Source organism: Eucyclogobius newberryi, unplaced genomic scaffold (genome assembly GCF_026437365.1).
Source record: "Eucyclogobius newberryi isolate DKJ021-1_F unplaced genomic scaffold, fEucNew1.0.hap1 SCAF_4, whole genome shotgun sequence".
In the NCBI taxonomy this organism is placed as follows: domain Eukaryota; kingdom Metazoa; phylum Chordata; class Actinopteri; order Gobiiformes; family Gobiidae; genus Eucyclogobius; species Eucyclogobius newberryi.
This window is the reverse complement of record NW_027316056.1, coordinates 9,996,739-10,012,808: the sequence shown is the minus strand read 5'-3', so window position 1 is coordinate 10,012,808 and position 16,070 is coordinate 9,996,739. Positions and strand designations below refer to the sequence as shown.

General features: G+C 37.0%; 1 protein-coding gene across 2 annotated transcripts; it reads right to left on the bottom strand.

Annotated features, from left to right (window-relative positions):
* Positions 1-6,541: 6,541 nt before the first annotated feature.
* Positions 6,542-16,055, bottom strand: tmem176 (transmembrane protein 176). Of its 2 annotated transcripts, none has more exons than XM_072463540.1 (7): positions 15,874-16,055; positions 13,917-14,048; positions 12,905-13,015; positions 12,050-12,106; positions 10,852-10,998; positions 8,082-8,198; positions 6,542-7,235 (listed from the first exon to the last, which is right to left on the bottom strand). In XM_072463540.1, the coding sequence occupies exons 2-7, from the start codon at positions 14,040-14,042 to the stop codon at positions 7,179-7,181; spliced, it is 615 nt and encodes a 204-aa protein (XP_072319641.1). In that variant the 5' UTR covers positions 14,043-14,048; positions 15,874-16,055; the 3' UTR covers positions 6,542-7,178. The 2 variants fall into 2 exon arrangements, with proteins under 2 accessions (XP_072319641.1, XP_072319642.1); XM_072463541.1 differs by having other exon boundaries at positions 13,917-14,045; positions 15,874-16,024.
* Positions 16,056-16,070: the final 15 nt, after the last annotated feature.

Below are 16,070 nucleotides of genomic sequence, written 5' to 3'. Positions count from 1 at the left end.
GTCACTGTATTTTTAGTGACCTCTACAGGCCGCTCAGCAGTACTGCAGGAAGCTTGGTGGTTCTTTCCCTGCAGCTGCTCAGTCTGTGTCCGTGTTCAGAGGCCCGTTCATGCTCCGCTCTCTAACATGAGCGTTTAGAACCAGAGCGGACAGCAGCTTCTGTTAGAGCTCTGCACATGCTCTGAGGACCACACAGCCTCAAACCCATGGATCTGTCCTCAAACCACGCTGAATAAACCTGTGTGGGAATCAAGGATGTTTGCGCCTTGTAGAGCTGGGTTTCGATTCAAATTTCAAGAATCGATTCGATTCCGATTTTTACATTTTCAAAATCGATTTTCTCAAATTCCATCCGATTCGCTCCGATTTCGATCTGATTTCCGATTTCAATTTGATCCGGGGCTTAATGTTATTAAAAATGAACTTCATGACTGTGTAGAGAAGCAACATATTAAAACTAGTATTATATCAATATTAAACAGCAAATCTTACAAGTATTGGTAGTTACTGATGGAAGACTGATGAAAAGGTTAAGGGTCAATCTACCTTCAAGAAAGATAATCCAGGACAATAAATGGAGGACATCATTGAGGTGACTACATCTGCAACAGTGGATTCTACTGGGACACGAACCAGTGCATTATTATTATTATGCTTTAAAATAATTAAGAATTCACCCAAACCCACCCACACTGCCAGTACTGAAACTGGAAGTATAAAATATAAACGTTGAGAATTTTTTTATTTTTTATTTTTTTTTTATTTAAAAAAAAAAAAATCGATCTTTGGACGTACGAATCGATAATTGGTCGTTAATATGCAAATCGATTAAAAATCGGAAAATTGATTTTTTTCAACCCAGCTCTAGCGCCTTGACTGAGCATGTGCAGAGGAGAAGTGAAGGAACAGCAAAAGTCTGTAGCAGAAGGTCTGTTCTCGTGTATGATTAGACGCTAGTTAGAAATACAGGCCACATTTTTCATAACAGAATGCTAATGTGTGTAAAGTGAGACTGTTCACTCCATTCAGCAGTTATTACAGATATGGGATTTAGCTCTGGGGTCCCCCGGGGTTCTTGAAAAAGAGGTCCGGACTAGATTTTCAAGGAATGGCATTTTGATAACTTCTATTAAGTAATTTATAATCATTACTGTTCTATAACATCTATTTTCATATTTGCCTTTTAAGAGCGTAGCATCGCAGGTTACCCCATAGCTGATCAGCCTCAGTTTGACTTCAGAATGTCTTTTAAGAAAATGTTTCTGCAAATATTTTTTCCATTCTTCTTGTAAAACAAATAGTCTGAATGAAGACCAAAAAAAACAACGAATACATAGAGTAAATATTAAACACATCTCAATTTAAACTTTACCAAACGACTCAACTCAAGATTCTGTCTGTTTTAACTCATGACACTGAAAATCCCCGTTGCCAGTGAATGCAGCATCAATGTAAGCATGACCTCTTCAGAAGACCGTCCGTGTCCCGTGCCGTCTCGTGTTCTTTATGTAGCACTGTTCTGTTTGTCTTCACGTCTCAGTCCTGCCAATCCAAGCCTTTCAATCAGAACCAATCTCACTTTTACACAGTTTTATAACCTAAGCAAAGGGAGTGCTCCGTGTTTGCTGGGCCCATGTTCGGTGGTAACTGTTCAGCCTCAGAGCAAGAAGGTCTCAGGTTGAAATCCCGGACATTGTGGAGCCTGTATTTGGAGTTTGAATGTTCTTCCCATTGGAGCTGAACGATTTGGGAAAAATATCTAATTGAGATTTTTCCATCAAGATTAGTGATTGTGAGAAGATTTGCAATTTGTGTTCAAACTTAGCCAAACAAAGATACTTTTTTATTTTTTGCAATTTTTTTTATATAATAATCTTAACTGTGTTTTAGTGAAATTAGTGATTCAACCTGTGGCTCTTTAACATGTCCTCTCCCCAACAAAGAAACAAATAACCTCCCGATTGAACAGTCAGTGGTTTTTGGACTGCTTTTGTATGTCTTTGGAATTGAACCTATGACCTTATGTTTGTGATGGGAACATGGTTTCCACCGAAAAACTCTTTCAAACATTCTGAAATCAGGAATAGTGGCCAAAGTGAAGTGGAAGATAATGTGAGTTCACTGGAGAAACTGGCATTAACCTTAGAACATCACAAAATATGAAAAATCAAGGTGGTTTTGTCAAAGTCAAAATATTTAGACACATTTAATATTGGATTTAACATTACTTGTTTATTTAAAAAGGAGATTATGACACTTACAATTTGTGGTATTGTTTATATCCTGATATCTGACTCACTTCACCACAAATGAATTAAAGACTTATTGTCTGTTAATCGTTGAAAAAGTGTTATGATCCACTTCATTTTGCCTCCATTCAAGAATATTGAACATTCTGACAACATTTAAAGGTTCTGTGGATCACACTGGCTTTGTTTCTTGTTAAACTAGTGAACTTGTCTTTGTAAAACAACACTACAAAACCAGAGACTCGTTCTGAACGGCTTGAATTGGCTCGACTCGCTGGATTTAGTTCCGTTGCTCCGGTTGTGGGGAGATCCGAGTGCCTGACGCTTTGATTCGGCGGTTTCTCGTGGTGCTAAGACAGTGAAGTATGTTATATTTGGCCTGACTTCTTTTATCACTGCTTCAATCACAAACTAAACCCAAACGTATATTTATATTTGCCTTAACGTTCTTAGCGCCGACATTTTCGTGAAAACGCTTGCACTAAATCATTTCAGCATCACTTCAGTTCTCGTTATCGTTAAGCCACAAACAAGAACTAATGTACATTGATTATATTTTATTTGTATTCAGAATATTAATCTTGTTTTTATTTACTACAATCCTGTGGGTTTGTTGTGTTTATGACTCACTACGACATATTTTTTATTTTGTTTATTTAATTTTTTATGGTCAAAATCATTTCTAAGAGAAGCAAGTTTATATTTAATAGTTTCATAATACTTTATAATTATTACACTTTTAATTAAATCTTATCCCCTCTGTTCATTATGGATTAAGACTTTGTTCATACTTTTTTAAGGCCTTTTAAGTTTTCGTTCTTTTTCCTCCATTTGCTTCAGTTTATTAAGGCAAAACTGTTTTTTGAATATCTTTTTTTTTTTTTTTTATCCTATAACTTTATCCAGAAGATGTTAAGTCAGTCCAACAGAAATGTGTTCGCTGAGGTTTAATTATCAGAAAAATGCTGAAACATCACCTTATACTCTTGTTTGAAAGTTTACAACACTTGGTTCATTTTAATCAGGTCTTTTTGTAGCATTTTTTACTATAAATGATAAACTCATTCAGTTTTGTCACATTTCTCACGGCTCGCCGCAAAACATCGTCCAAATCATCGAGATAATCCCATAATATACACATTCATTTATTTTGTCGTCAAATATCGCCCGCCACAAATATCAGTTCTCGAAAAGTTCATTTGAAAGACTTAAAATGTTATTGTGGAAAAGAAATACATTAAAAAATACATAAAAAGCATAACTCTGACCTGTAACTGTGAGATGGAGAGGTTTATTGTCATGTTTTGGAAACACTTAAGCACTTTTGACCGATCATATTGTGTTTCGCTCAAAAATATGAACAGAAAATGAAGAAAGTTGGTGTCGTGACCTTTGCAGATCAAGATGCATCACTTTAACTCCGTCGCTGTTCAATCGTTGTATCGTTTGTGTTACAATTGTAAAAACTGTACAGAGAATACTTTGTGTCGTGTCTTGTTTTGGATGTTGAGCTGCTCTCGTTAAAACAAATGCCTTTTGAAATGTCCGTGTGAAAAGTTGTACAATAATCATTAAATGTATAAAATGTTTGCAATGAACTGGATTGTTGGCGTTTAATGTTTCCAGGGACTAAAGACTCAGGTATTTGCCTTTAGTTACTGGACTAAAGGCAAATACTGGTAAACAGCATCTACTACATCCTGCATATTAGAATAAATACTTAATACTGTTTTATATTTTAGAATTGTAAAAGTAAAGTACCATCAAAGTAATACTACTCAAGTAGAAATTCAAAGCAGTGCACCGAGAAATTACTTAAAGGTGGAATGGATGATTTTTTTCAGCAAATTTTTTATCATATTTCCTCGTGGCGTGGATAAATCATTTGTCCTGCCACATATCAATCATAAAACGCACCTATCGCTCAACTGTTCGTTTCCGCGTGCCTAAGCGCATGGATCTGTCATAATATAGTTCCCTCAGTGTACGGGGCAAAATGAAGACGGAGAAAGACAGTTCGAGCTGACTCAGAAGTGGACAGAAATCTACGGGAAACGAGAGATGCGATGTGATCCATTGCGCTAATAAACAAACGCACGTGTGTGTTGTATCGGTCCACACGGGGGAGTGCGCATGCGCACTTCCGCCTGCGTTCTCAAATCGCCGAAAAATCGTCCATTGCGCCTTTAAGTAAGAGTAAAAAAGTATTTGGGGATTTTATTACTCAAGAGTAACTTTCATAGTGACTTAAATAATGGACAAAATCTGGTATTTTCCAACACTTGAGAAACTAAATCATAGAAGAAACACAAATGGGTACCACTTTATAATAACTACACCTTAATTTGCCTTAACAAAGCATGACCAAAGACTTAATTCATAATGAACAAATAGCCTATTAAGCATGATTCAGGCTCAGCTACTACTTAATTAAAGTGTTGAGATCATTTACGCTATTGCTCACTATTATAATGTCTGTTTGGTACCACACACACATTTAGGGCTTGAAACAATGGTTGTAAAACAGATCCGGTGAGTGTCGGATTACACACACACACATAGCAGACTGAGACAGGGGGGCTTGTGGAACTTATGGAATGTGAAGAGTTGTGGTGAGTTTGCGTTAGTGACGAACAGCAGTACCCTAATTCTTCACAGATGCACCTTGTAAACTACCTGGACTCTTGAACTTTATTAAATACAGTAAAAGGATCTGAGTTTGGTCATTATTTTAGGGAAGCCACTAGAAGAGAGGAGACGAGGGCTCTGGGTGATCACAGGAGGTCAAACGAGGACTCCTCTGAACAAAGGAACTCCACTAAAGTTCATATTAGGTGTTGGGGTGAGAGTTGGGGTTAGTTACTGAGTCTGAATCATGCTTAACAAACTATTTGTTCACGTAGTTATTATAAAGTGTTACCCACAAATGTTCAAATAATGTCATGTTGTCAACATAAACCTTTTGTCACTCGTAGATTTTCTCACAGTGAGAATAGGAACCAACACTTTTACTGAAGTAAGAGACTGTTACTCAATAACAATATTACTGTAGAAGTAAAAGTATAATGTCAGAAAGTTACTCAAAGAAGTACAGTCTAATTTGTTCTAACCGAGTCCAGATGACTAGAACTGAAGCTTTTTCTACAATCAAAGAAGTACAGTTACTGATGGTGAATGTGGCTGATTTAAGATTCAGATTCAGTCAGTAAATCCATGACCTCTCAATGAATTTCATAATAATGTCTCCTGAAATAGGTTCAGTGGTTTTCACTTCACTGCCTCAGGTTTATCAGTGAAATATCGAGAGTGTACAAAGCAATAACCAAAGCAAAGAGCGTTCTGATGCCTCCAAAGTGTCTTCTTTTTATAAAAATAAAGATAAAAAGAAGAAACTTTGATCCACATATGACTCAATCGACTAATGAGCCTGAGCAACTTGAGCAAAAATCTGTGCTTTCTGCTGCACTACATGTTTAACAGATACTACTACTAAAAAGTAAAAAGTGTTTTTTCTTGTGATTTTAGACCTGCTAAAATTGTTTCTTTTGGTGCATTTATGGCCTAAATGACCAGCGTTTCTGATGACCAATAATCAGGACAATTCTTCATCAAGATCACAATTTGACACTTGATTCGTTCTCAAAATTTTAGTTGAATATATTGGGGTGCACGATGGCAAAGGCGGTTAGCGCTCTTGCCTCCCAAAAAGGAAATCATGGGTTCAATTCCCGGACCAGACCAACATCACATGATCTCTCTGTAGTGGAGTCTGCATGTTCTCCCTGTGTTACTGTGTTACTGTGGGTTCTCTCCGGGTTCTCCGGCTCCTCCCACCGTTCAAAGACATGTATGTGTTAGGTAAGATTGTGACTCTAGTGACTGAATGTGAGAGTGAACTGTCTGTTATGTCTCTGTGTTGGCCCTGCGACGAGTTGGCCACTGTCCAGGATGTACCCCGCCTAAGGCCCGAAGTCACTGGGATAGGCTCCAGTCACCCGCGACCCCGAAAAGGAACAAGCGGTAGAAAATGGATGGATGGATATTTTTGCTCCTGGGTCTGCACTGGAATTTAAGTAACATAAATGGCGTAATTCATCCACCACTGGACAGTAGTTTATTCAAACTGGTCTAAAAAAAGGGCTAAACCAGAACAACCGTACACTCGGACACTGACTAAACCTAAAGCAGGTCTTACTTCATAACAATTTTTCTCTTTTCCTTCAAAACAAATCCTCAGAAATGTCCCAACCCATCTTTTAAAAAAGAGTTAGGAAATAAGACAAGGTCACTGCAGGAACTTTTATTCAAACATTTGGCTCAAAATCAGACATTTTTGGCAAAGAAACTTCATGTCTTGTGTCTTTTGGAGTGAAATGACGACTTTAAACACAACCCAGATGTTAATTGCAGAACATTTGGTTTATATATATATATTTCTTTCAAATTACACGGCATTTTTGACTGCTAAACCACACTGAAACCCTCACAGTATACATACAAACAAACAAAAGAAAGACATTTCATATTTGCACAAAATGTAACAAAAAGTAGTGAAAATAATAAAATAATAGTGTGCACAGTGACATCCTCTGCTAACATTCAAACTGTTAAACATGAGCAAAGATGTAGAAATCCAACAGGGACTAAATCAAATCAAAATCTAGTCCACATCAAACATTTCTACTACATCTAGGATTTATGTAATTGCACAAAAGAAAATACATTGAAAATCATGTACTTTGACTCAGAACGCGCTCGCCTCTCCACAGACAAACCCTTTCCTCTTCCTGTACCGTTTGATCTAAACTAAAACCCAAACTCACATTTCAGACGACATTAGCAGTTTAAATAAACCTTTCTTATACAATGTTGTGAATATATAAAATATGTGCGCTCATATCTCCCCAGGATTAAAAGTTGTCTGCAGAGTCAGTCTCCGTTTGCAGTTAACACGGCCTGTGTAGAGACGGCGTCGTGGTTAAGAGGCTGAAACAGAGTAAAGATGTTTAAATAATCAGGCGTTAGAAATGAATCTTTCCCTGAACAAACTGTATCAGATGTGGTCATTTGTCTCCAGAACAACAGTCGAAAGACAAAACATTTTACAAGACGATTCTCCAGACAGAAAGCAGAATGACCTCGGATGAAGCCACAGCATTTTTTGACCTCGCTAAATCAGACGGTCCATGAGAGCGGCTCGTGAAACACAGTGACAATAACAAGCATTAACTTTAATAACTTTACCTTGATAAATGTGTGTTATTTAAGTAAAACCATCTAAAGCTAGAGCTCTAAAAGAAGCTGCTGTCCGCTCTGGCTCTAAAAGCTCATGTTAGAGAGCGGAGCATGAACGGGCCCCTGAACACGCCCACAGACTGAGCAGCCGGGCTTCAGCAGCAGAAGTGAGGGGAAAACCGGCCTTTATTGGATATAGTTCAGAACAATTTATATACAGTTGTGACACGCTGTAATTTTAGATTTTATTGGTCACTCACTGCTTGCCCTGAACGCACTGCGATGTATGATTTGAAGTTGAGTCATTGGAAGGACAATATTATTATTCAATGCACTAAATGTGGTATTTTCAAAGGATCGACGGAAAATTACAAAAACTAAACCATATCTGAAAGAGAAATGCACCTGTTCAAATCATTCAATATTGTCTTAAAGCTTTTGTCTTGAAGAAAGGTGTCTGAGGGAGTCATCGGTATGATGTGTTAACCTGGGTGCAAGTGCAGGAACGGGGCTCGCTTAGTTTGTAAAATATATTCATCATAAAGTTACATTTATCATATGCAAATGAAATGAGTCTTAGAGGCTGTTGTTTCTTACGTCGTAGCTATGAAAGCTGCGTTTCTGTCTGAAGAGCAGGAAACAGAGAACTCCAGAGATCACAGTCTGAGCCAGAGTGAAGAGGAGCAGCGCCGACTTCACGCCTTTACTCAGCTTCTGTGGATGAAAATGAAATATATCAGCAAGTGCGGCAGCAGCGGCAGTTGAAATCTTTTCTAATCGTACATAGTCAGTAAACGCATGTGGTTTAGAGGAACATATTTGACTGTTGGTAAACGGCACTGATTAAAAGTTTGTTTGGTTTTCCACATATACTTTTCCACAACTACACTAACGATAGAAGGTTGAGCTTAACCAGAACTTCATCTCTCCTCCTTCCTCTGCGTTACACAGCGCGCACCCCTGTTCTAGCCTCATCACAGAGCAACTTATGATCAATGTGTTGAACTTTATAGTAAAACAAATATTGTAAATGCATTTTGAATAGTTTGAATTTGAAAATCATTGTGGCTGCAGTTCTTTAGAATATAACGATGTCTAATTCCCCCAATTCAGAAAATAAAAGATCTTAAATTTAAATACTTATGTTATTTATTATTTTTTATATGTATGTTATGTTCATTGAAACATACATTTTACAAATACGAAATGTTATTGTTTGTGTTACAAAATTATCACTGTATCTTCTGAGCAGGGCCGCTGCCATTTGGGTGCCCTAAGCAGAAATACTCAGTGGTGGCCCCAGGCCCCCAAACCATTTTGAGGAGGTCTCAAACAAGAAGTTTAAAAAATAAATCAAATAATTTCCTGTATTCTGGTGCATTTTGGATGTAATATTATTAGCAACTCATTACTCAGTTTATTATGAGGGCCCCCCACAGTCCCTAAATATCCCTGCTCTGCCCCTGCTCCACAGTCACCTAGAGCCAAAACTGCCTGGTCAGGTTGGTGACCCTTCCACTGCACGTTACGTGTTTAATGGGAGCGGTGGCACTGCTTTTTGCAAAACATTTATACCACCACAAAGGCAACTTTTTGACTCCATACTATTTATTTCATTCTCACTCAGTTGCACTAAATGTCCACAACAGATGCTCTCACAAGGCTTTTATATATACATAAAACAAGGCTTTTATATATACATAAAACAAGGCTTTTATATATACATAAAACAAGGCTTTTATATATACATAAAACAAGGCTTTTATATATACATAAAACAAGGCTTTTATATATACATAAAACAAGGCTTTTATATATACATAAAACAAGGCTTTTATATATACATAAAACAAGGCTTTTATATATACATAAAACAAGGCTTTTATATATACATAAAACAAGGCTTTTATATATACATAAAACAAGGCTTTTATATATACATAAAACAAGGCTTTTATATATACATAAAACAAGGCTTTTATATATACATAAAACAAGGCTTTTATATATACATAAAACAAGGCTTTTATATATACATAAAACAAGGCTTTTATATATACATAAAACAAGGCTTTTATATATACATAAAACAAGGATTTTATATATACATAAAACGTGTATGTATGTACAGTTTCAAGGATTGCTTATTCAATCGTTATCATATATTCATGTAAAAAAGGATGTAAATAACACATTGCCATGTTTTTGTCTCTCTAAAGCAAGTGTTTTGTGCATTTCCTGGATCAGGTCATTACCCCTCATTATGTCGATCTGAATAGAGCTTTCTCCTCGACCAGTGAAATAAAAAAAGAGGAATGTTCTGCAGCAGCCAAAGTCACAGCTGAAATACAATTAGAGCCATTTATACTGAGGAACAGCAAAACAAACCACCACAACAGCGAGACAGCTGAGCGGTTTTCTTGTATTCCGCCTCTTTCTACCCAAACATTCACATTATTTCACTGCTAGAGTTTTGTTATAAAATCAAGCTTCGGCCCCCGTTTTGATCCAATGGCAGCACTCAATTTCAATGTAGCCTTTAGCTGTTGGCTACATTCGGTAGTTCTCAGTCCACGAGCGTATTCGAGGAGGACATACCACTTCACCGCTCTGACCAATGAAAACTAAAGATTAAAAAGCTGTTTTAAAGCAAATGGAACAATTTTCAACGGCGTTCATGATCTGAAAATAGGTAGAAATTGCCACAAAATCTGACCATTGTTAAAGCTTTGTTTTTACTTTGCGCTCTATGGAAAATATATTTTCTGGACAGTGGAGGTCTTTTCTTTACTGCAGTTCCAATGGACTGACCACTAGGGGCAACTCACAACAGGTTCATTACCCTAGCAATACCCTGCAGATATTTTAATAGATCCATGAGTAAAATGCATCGAAACTCCTCAACTATGAACAATTTGATCATGCCTATCATTATTATGACTATTACTACAATGAAAAGTAAATACATATGTGCAGAAAACATAAAATATGAACAATGTTTGTGAACAATAAAATGTCCCAAAATTAAGTTAAGTATCAATACTTTTCGATACTACTGTCAGTATCAACATATCAATATTTCGATACCAAATCCTCACATTTATCACTTATACAGACTTTTGAATCCCACACATAAAGTTTAACTTCTTGTGCTTCAAAGTCTGTGTTGAGGAGATTAATTGTTGGACGTCAGTTGAAGTGTCCTTTATCTCCAGTAGCAGCAACAACAACAACAACAACAACAACAACAACAACAACAACGGAAACACTACTTTGCGTTTCTATTTTACCATACAGAGCAAAACAATAGATCCACAGAGAAAAATAAGGGGGAAAAAGTGCATTTAGTGTATTTAGAGGAACTCACGGTGGCGTAGTGCATGTCGTCGCACGTGTCATACATTTGTTTGATGCAGGGAGTTGCTGGATTCCTTTCGATGTCCACGGAGTAAGTGATGACGGCCACGATGGAGAGCACAGTAGAGACGGCGCTCACGGCTAAACAGGCTCGGAGCTAAAGATGGACAATAAACACAGCAGGAAACAATAACACCAGATAAGATCAAGGTAAGGCGGCCGGCCATGATGGAAAGGGGAGACGACAAGCGGAACGACCAAAACCTGAACGTTATGCAGCATGAAACATCACAGATTTTGTACTTTTTTGTAATAAGACAATACAATATCAGTGGGATAAAGTACAAATGTAAAAGTATTAGTTGATTTATCAGCCGATGGTATATTAGTCGACCAAAATCTTTATTAGCCGAATAATTATTTGAGATTAAAAGCATTTATGTTACAACAGCAGAACTGTGACACTATGGGGTGGGGTGATTTGGAAGTGAATCAATCAATTTATTTATACATTTCAGACACAGAGCCTCTCAAAAACATTTCTGGCGGGCCCCCCTTAGGAGATAAAAAAATGTATCCAAACCCCCCACAGCCTCGAGATATTATAATGTATGAGTAAAAAAAACAATAGAAATAGCAACTATATAATTGCATATTAGGCTGAAATAACAGTAATAATTAGTTAAAATGGGCTAAATTACATTTATTTATAGTGTCATTCACAGACTGCGACTGCCTTTCTTTGGTTTGTGCAAGAAGCTGAAGAAATGGCACAACACAGAGACTCACTGCTTTTTAAAAATCTTTAGATGCTTTAAAAGTTCTGAAAATCTAAAAAAAAAAAAACTTTTTATTTACTTACAAACTTTTACTTGAGTAGATTTTTTTCAAGTTATACTTTGACTTTTACTTGAGTACATATTTGCACATAATATATGTACATATTTGCACATATATCTGTACTTTTACTTTTGAGTACTTCTTTCACCTCTGTTCAATATTGGGCTGCAACGATTAATCAAATAAACATAATTGTAGTGGTATTTTCACAATCATAATTGTTATCTGGACAATGCAGACGCTAAACCACATACGAAAAGATTCCTCTCATTTTCCTCTGCCACGTCTCCACTGCAGCATCATCATCATAGTTTCTGCACAGCTAAATTCATTCTTCACAAAATAATTTATAGAAGAGTCATACTCACGTTATTTATTGTGCAGTGACGTTCCAAGAGGATAGCAACGACTCCAGCGACGACAAACTGTAAAGACGGAAATCAGGAAATGGAATGCTAATTATAAATGATGACATTAAGTAAAGTAAAGTAAAGTAAACATGTTTAAATATGGATTTTACTGATAACAATAGGTTTTGTTAAGGTGACATTAGAACTCCTACAGTTTAAAACTGAGCAAGAGACAAGAGACTGTTCAACTGTCAGATTCAGATCTTTTTGACCTGGTTTATGGTTCATGGCTCTGTAATTATTGTGTTTCTGTCCTTTTCTCTGTCACCATAAATGAATAAAAAACAAATGATTGCTTCAGAAAGTGGTGTTATTAAGATGAACAAATGAATCCCAAACTCGTTTTGTCACAATAGAATGTCATACTTGATTTCGATACCACACTAATAAGGAAAAATTAAGTTTTTAACTCAAGGTTTTAGACAAAACACTGACATTCTCTGCACAAAATAATACTTTCTTTGGGGTAGTTTTGCATTACATACATTTAAAAACAGTTCATCTCCTCTAGAGGTACATCTGAAATTATTATGTATTACCACAACATTCTAGAACACGATTGCAGCCTATTAAAGTTGATTTAGTCACACAAACAAAAGATTGTAAAAGATATAAAAGTTGTTTGTGTTTACATATGTTGGTTCTCCAGGTGACAACCCAATCAGAAAGTCCAGTGAGCCTAGTAATCACAGAGACATGAACCATAAACCAGGTCAACAAATCTGCAATTCTGACCTGCTCCAGCTCAGTTTGAACAATAGGGATTCTAAAGTTGTGATGTGGAGTGAACACAATCTATTTTGAGTTACTGACAGTGAGTCCGCTCCACCAGGGCACTCCCAACCACACCAACTCCGTGTGCTCCGTCAGGTGGAGAGGGATGGAGTAAGTCATGATCAGGAGGCCCAACATCAGCTGACTCACCTGCAACACAAACAGCACAAACATCACCATGAAATACAGGTGGGCAATATTATCGATCTATTATCTATTATATTATCTAATCATCTAATCAAGATAAAATAGAAATCCATTTTCCTTTTTTAAGCTGCATCAACATAATAAGTAATAATGTGAAACTCCTGTGAGGATCTTATTAGAGCTGGTCAATTAATACAACTATATATTATACTATAACTAATGATTGTTTTAGTAGTGGACTCTTTTAAACATAAAGACCTTTTAAATACATTATCAACCAAATAAAGGCTGAAATATGATGACGGAAGACCATTATTTTGATATTTTGATGTATTAATGCCACTGTCTTTATTATAAAAAAGTATTTTCGAATGTGTTTTGCAGTCTGAATAGTCCAGATAACATTACCATCATCAAAATAGGACCTTTTTTTTTTTTTTAATTGTTGTCTAATCACAATTAGTCAATTAAATGTAGCAGCCCTACAATCAATACTGAGAGTCTTTTATCGTTTTATCAATATCAAATCATTTTGCCAAGTCTTTGTCCTCAAGTCCAAGTCGAGTCCCAGGTCAAAGACAGGTAAGGTCCCATGTTCTGTGCTTCAAGGTTCAAGTCCCTTCAAGTCTTTACACAATTACTTAAAATAGCTTGTATTTTGCAATTGACATTATTTTTTGTAAATGGTTCTTCCTAAAAACAAAACAAAATACTCAAACACTTGGGTTAGGGTTCTCCAAACACATTCTTGAGGAGAAACACCAAGTCTTCTCAAGCCACAGGGCTCCAAATCCAAGTCCAGTTCCAGGTCTGGTCCATTTGATCAAGTCAAGTCTCAAAGCATCAGAGCAGTCTCCAGCCTTCCTATGAAGAGTGGTAACCTCTGTTCAAAGTGTGCACTCACCCCCAGACACTTGGGCTCTCCTTTCTGCACGGCCGCCCTCAGAGCTTGTTTACTGTCCATGAGCTTCACTGTGTTGGAGTCGGCCAAGACCTGCACCGTCAGGTCTCGGTTCACCGCCACCGCCATCTCCTGCTGAGGACCATGGAAACAGATCAAGAGAATCAGCGACTCTGGCTGTGTTCACAGATAATACACATGCATATTCTTTCATTTGGAAATTCAGTTTGTGTAGCACCACCATCATTCCTGACCTCAAGTGGGAGAGGATCAGTCCATCCTCAGAGATGCAGCGCATTGAGCCTCTGTTGAGAAGGTGATCGGCTGCAGCCCTGACTTCATCTTATTTTGTTTTTACCATTATTATTATTATTATTATTATTATTATTATTATTATTATTATTATTATGTATTGTTTTATGTTGCACCTTAACACAGAAGCAAGGTCTTAGTTTGTGAATTGTTCACTGACAATGGCAATAAACTGATTCAGATTGAACAATTATTGACAATTACTGAGATTACGACAAAGTAATGGTGAAATCTTACATTTTGTTTTATTCAAATGATCTAACTTGTATTATTCGTCCAAGTTCTTCACCAGCTTTATGAAATATAACTTTCTGAAAAACAAAATAAAGTTAATGCAACCAAAACAGCCGGAATAAATCCCTTTTGGGCGATAGGTTGATTTAAAAAGCCAAAATGTTGCTTTTAAAATTGTCAGGATTATCATGTTTTAGTACTTAGTTACTAACCTGAATAATCACAATTATTGATTAACAGAATAAGCTTGACATCCCTAGGTCAGTATTTGTCTGGAAACTGGAGTACAAAGACATCTTTTGTTTTTGTTTTCTGTAGAGACAAATCTATTCACGTCTTTATTTGGGGAATCTTTATTTAGAACAACCTAAACAAACTAAAGTAGTGCTGAATCAGGTTTATAATGGTTAAGTCTCATTTTAAACCTGATATAGTCCAGGTTTAAATCAGGTGGCCACGTATTACCTCGGGAGGAGCTTGGTGTGAAAGATTTAGAAAATTTATATTTAGAAAGATTTAGAAAATGAAATTAAGATTATAGTGCTGACGCTGTTAACCCTTGTCTTCACCCAACTCAACACCGAGCAGCTACTAATTTTAGCCCGATTTAAACGCCTTCAACAGGTGGAGTCTTTGCAACTTCAATTTCTCTGAGTAGAATTTTTTTTTTCAAAGATCCTTCAGATATGAGTTAGTTTATGTAATTTTGGTGTCTCTTCTTTAAAAATGCATCTTTTTGTGATTTATTTAATGTTTTGTCCTTCCAATTATATTAACACTGTCTTATTAACCGTTACTTTCACTTTAGTAGTTTTCCCAGTATAATTTTTACACTTACTTGAATTTCTTGGTCCTCTACTTTGTACTTCAATTGAGTAGTATTATGTTGAAAACAATTTAGTGCATACACATTGTTTTAAGATGCACTGCCTGAAATAGCCAACTTTAAGGTCCCAAAAGGTGTTATAAAGCCAAAAGAATGCATAAATGAGGACAATGTTACTGCTTTCAATCTACACTATAGCTATATTTTTAATTTCCCCGTAGAAGTAAGCTGAATGCCGTTTTCTTAGTCAATACTACAAGAAATATTCGAAAATCCAAGTCAATCATTTTTTTGCAGTGCTCCAAACGTATTGTAACACCAACTGCACCCAACTACACCCAACAGCACCCAACTGCACCCAACTGCACCCAATTGCACCCACCTACACCCACCTACACCCAACTGCACCCAACTGCACCCAACTACACCCAACAGCACCCAACAGCACCCAACAGCACCCAACAGCACCCAACTGCACCCAACTGCACCCAACTACACCCAACAGCACCCAACAGCACCCAACAGCACCCAACTGCACCCAACTGCACCCATCATATACGACGCACGCTTTTCACCACGAACACTCACCTCGTTTTCACTTTCTCCACCACAAATCTAAACAACTCGGCACTTTTGTCCACGATCTCGCCGTCGGGCGTTTAATTCCGTCCGTCTTTCTCCCGTTATGTTTACGTTGGTCACGGGGCGATGCGCAGTGCGTGAGTTACGGTATTACAGCAACAGGACCCTCGCCCTGTTGGGGTTTTTTTGTTTTGTAGCTGCGC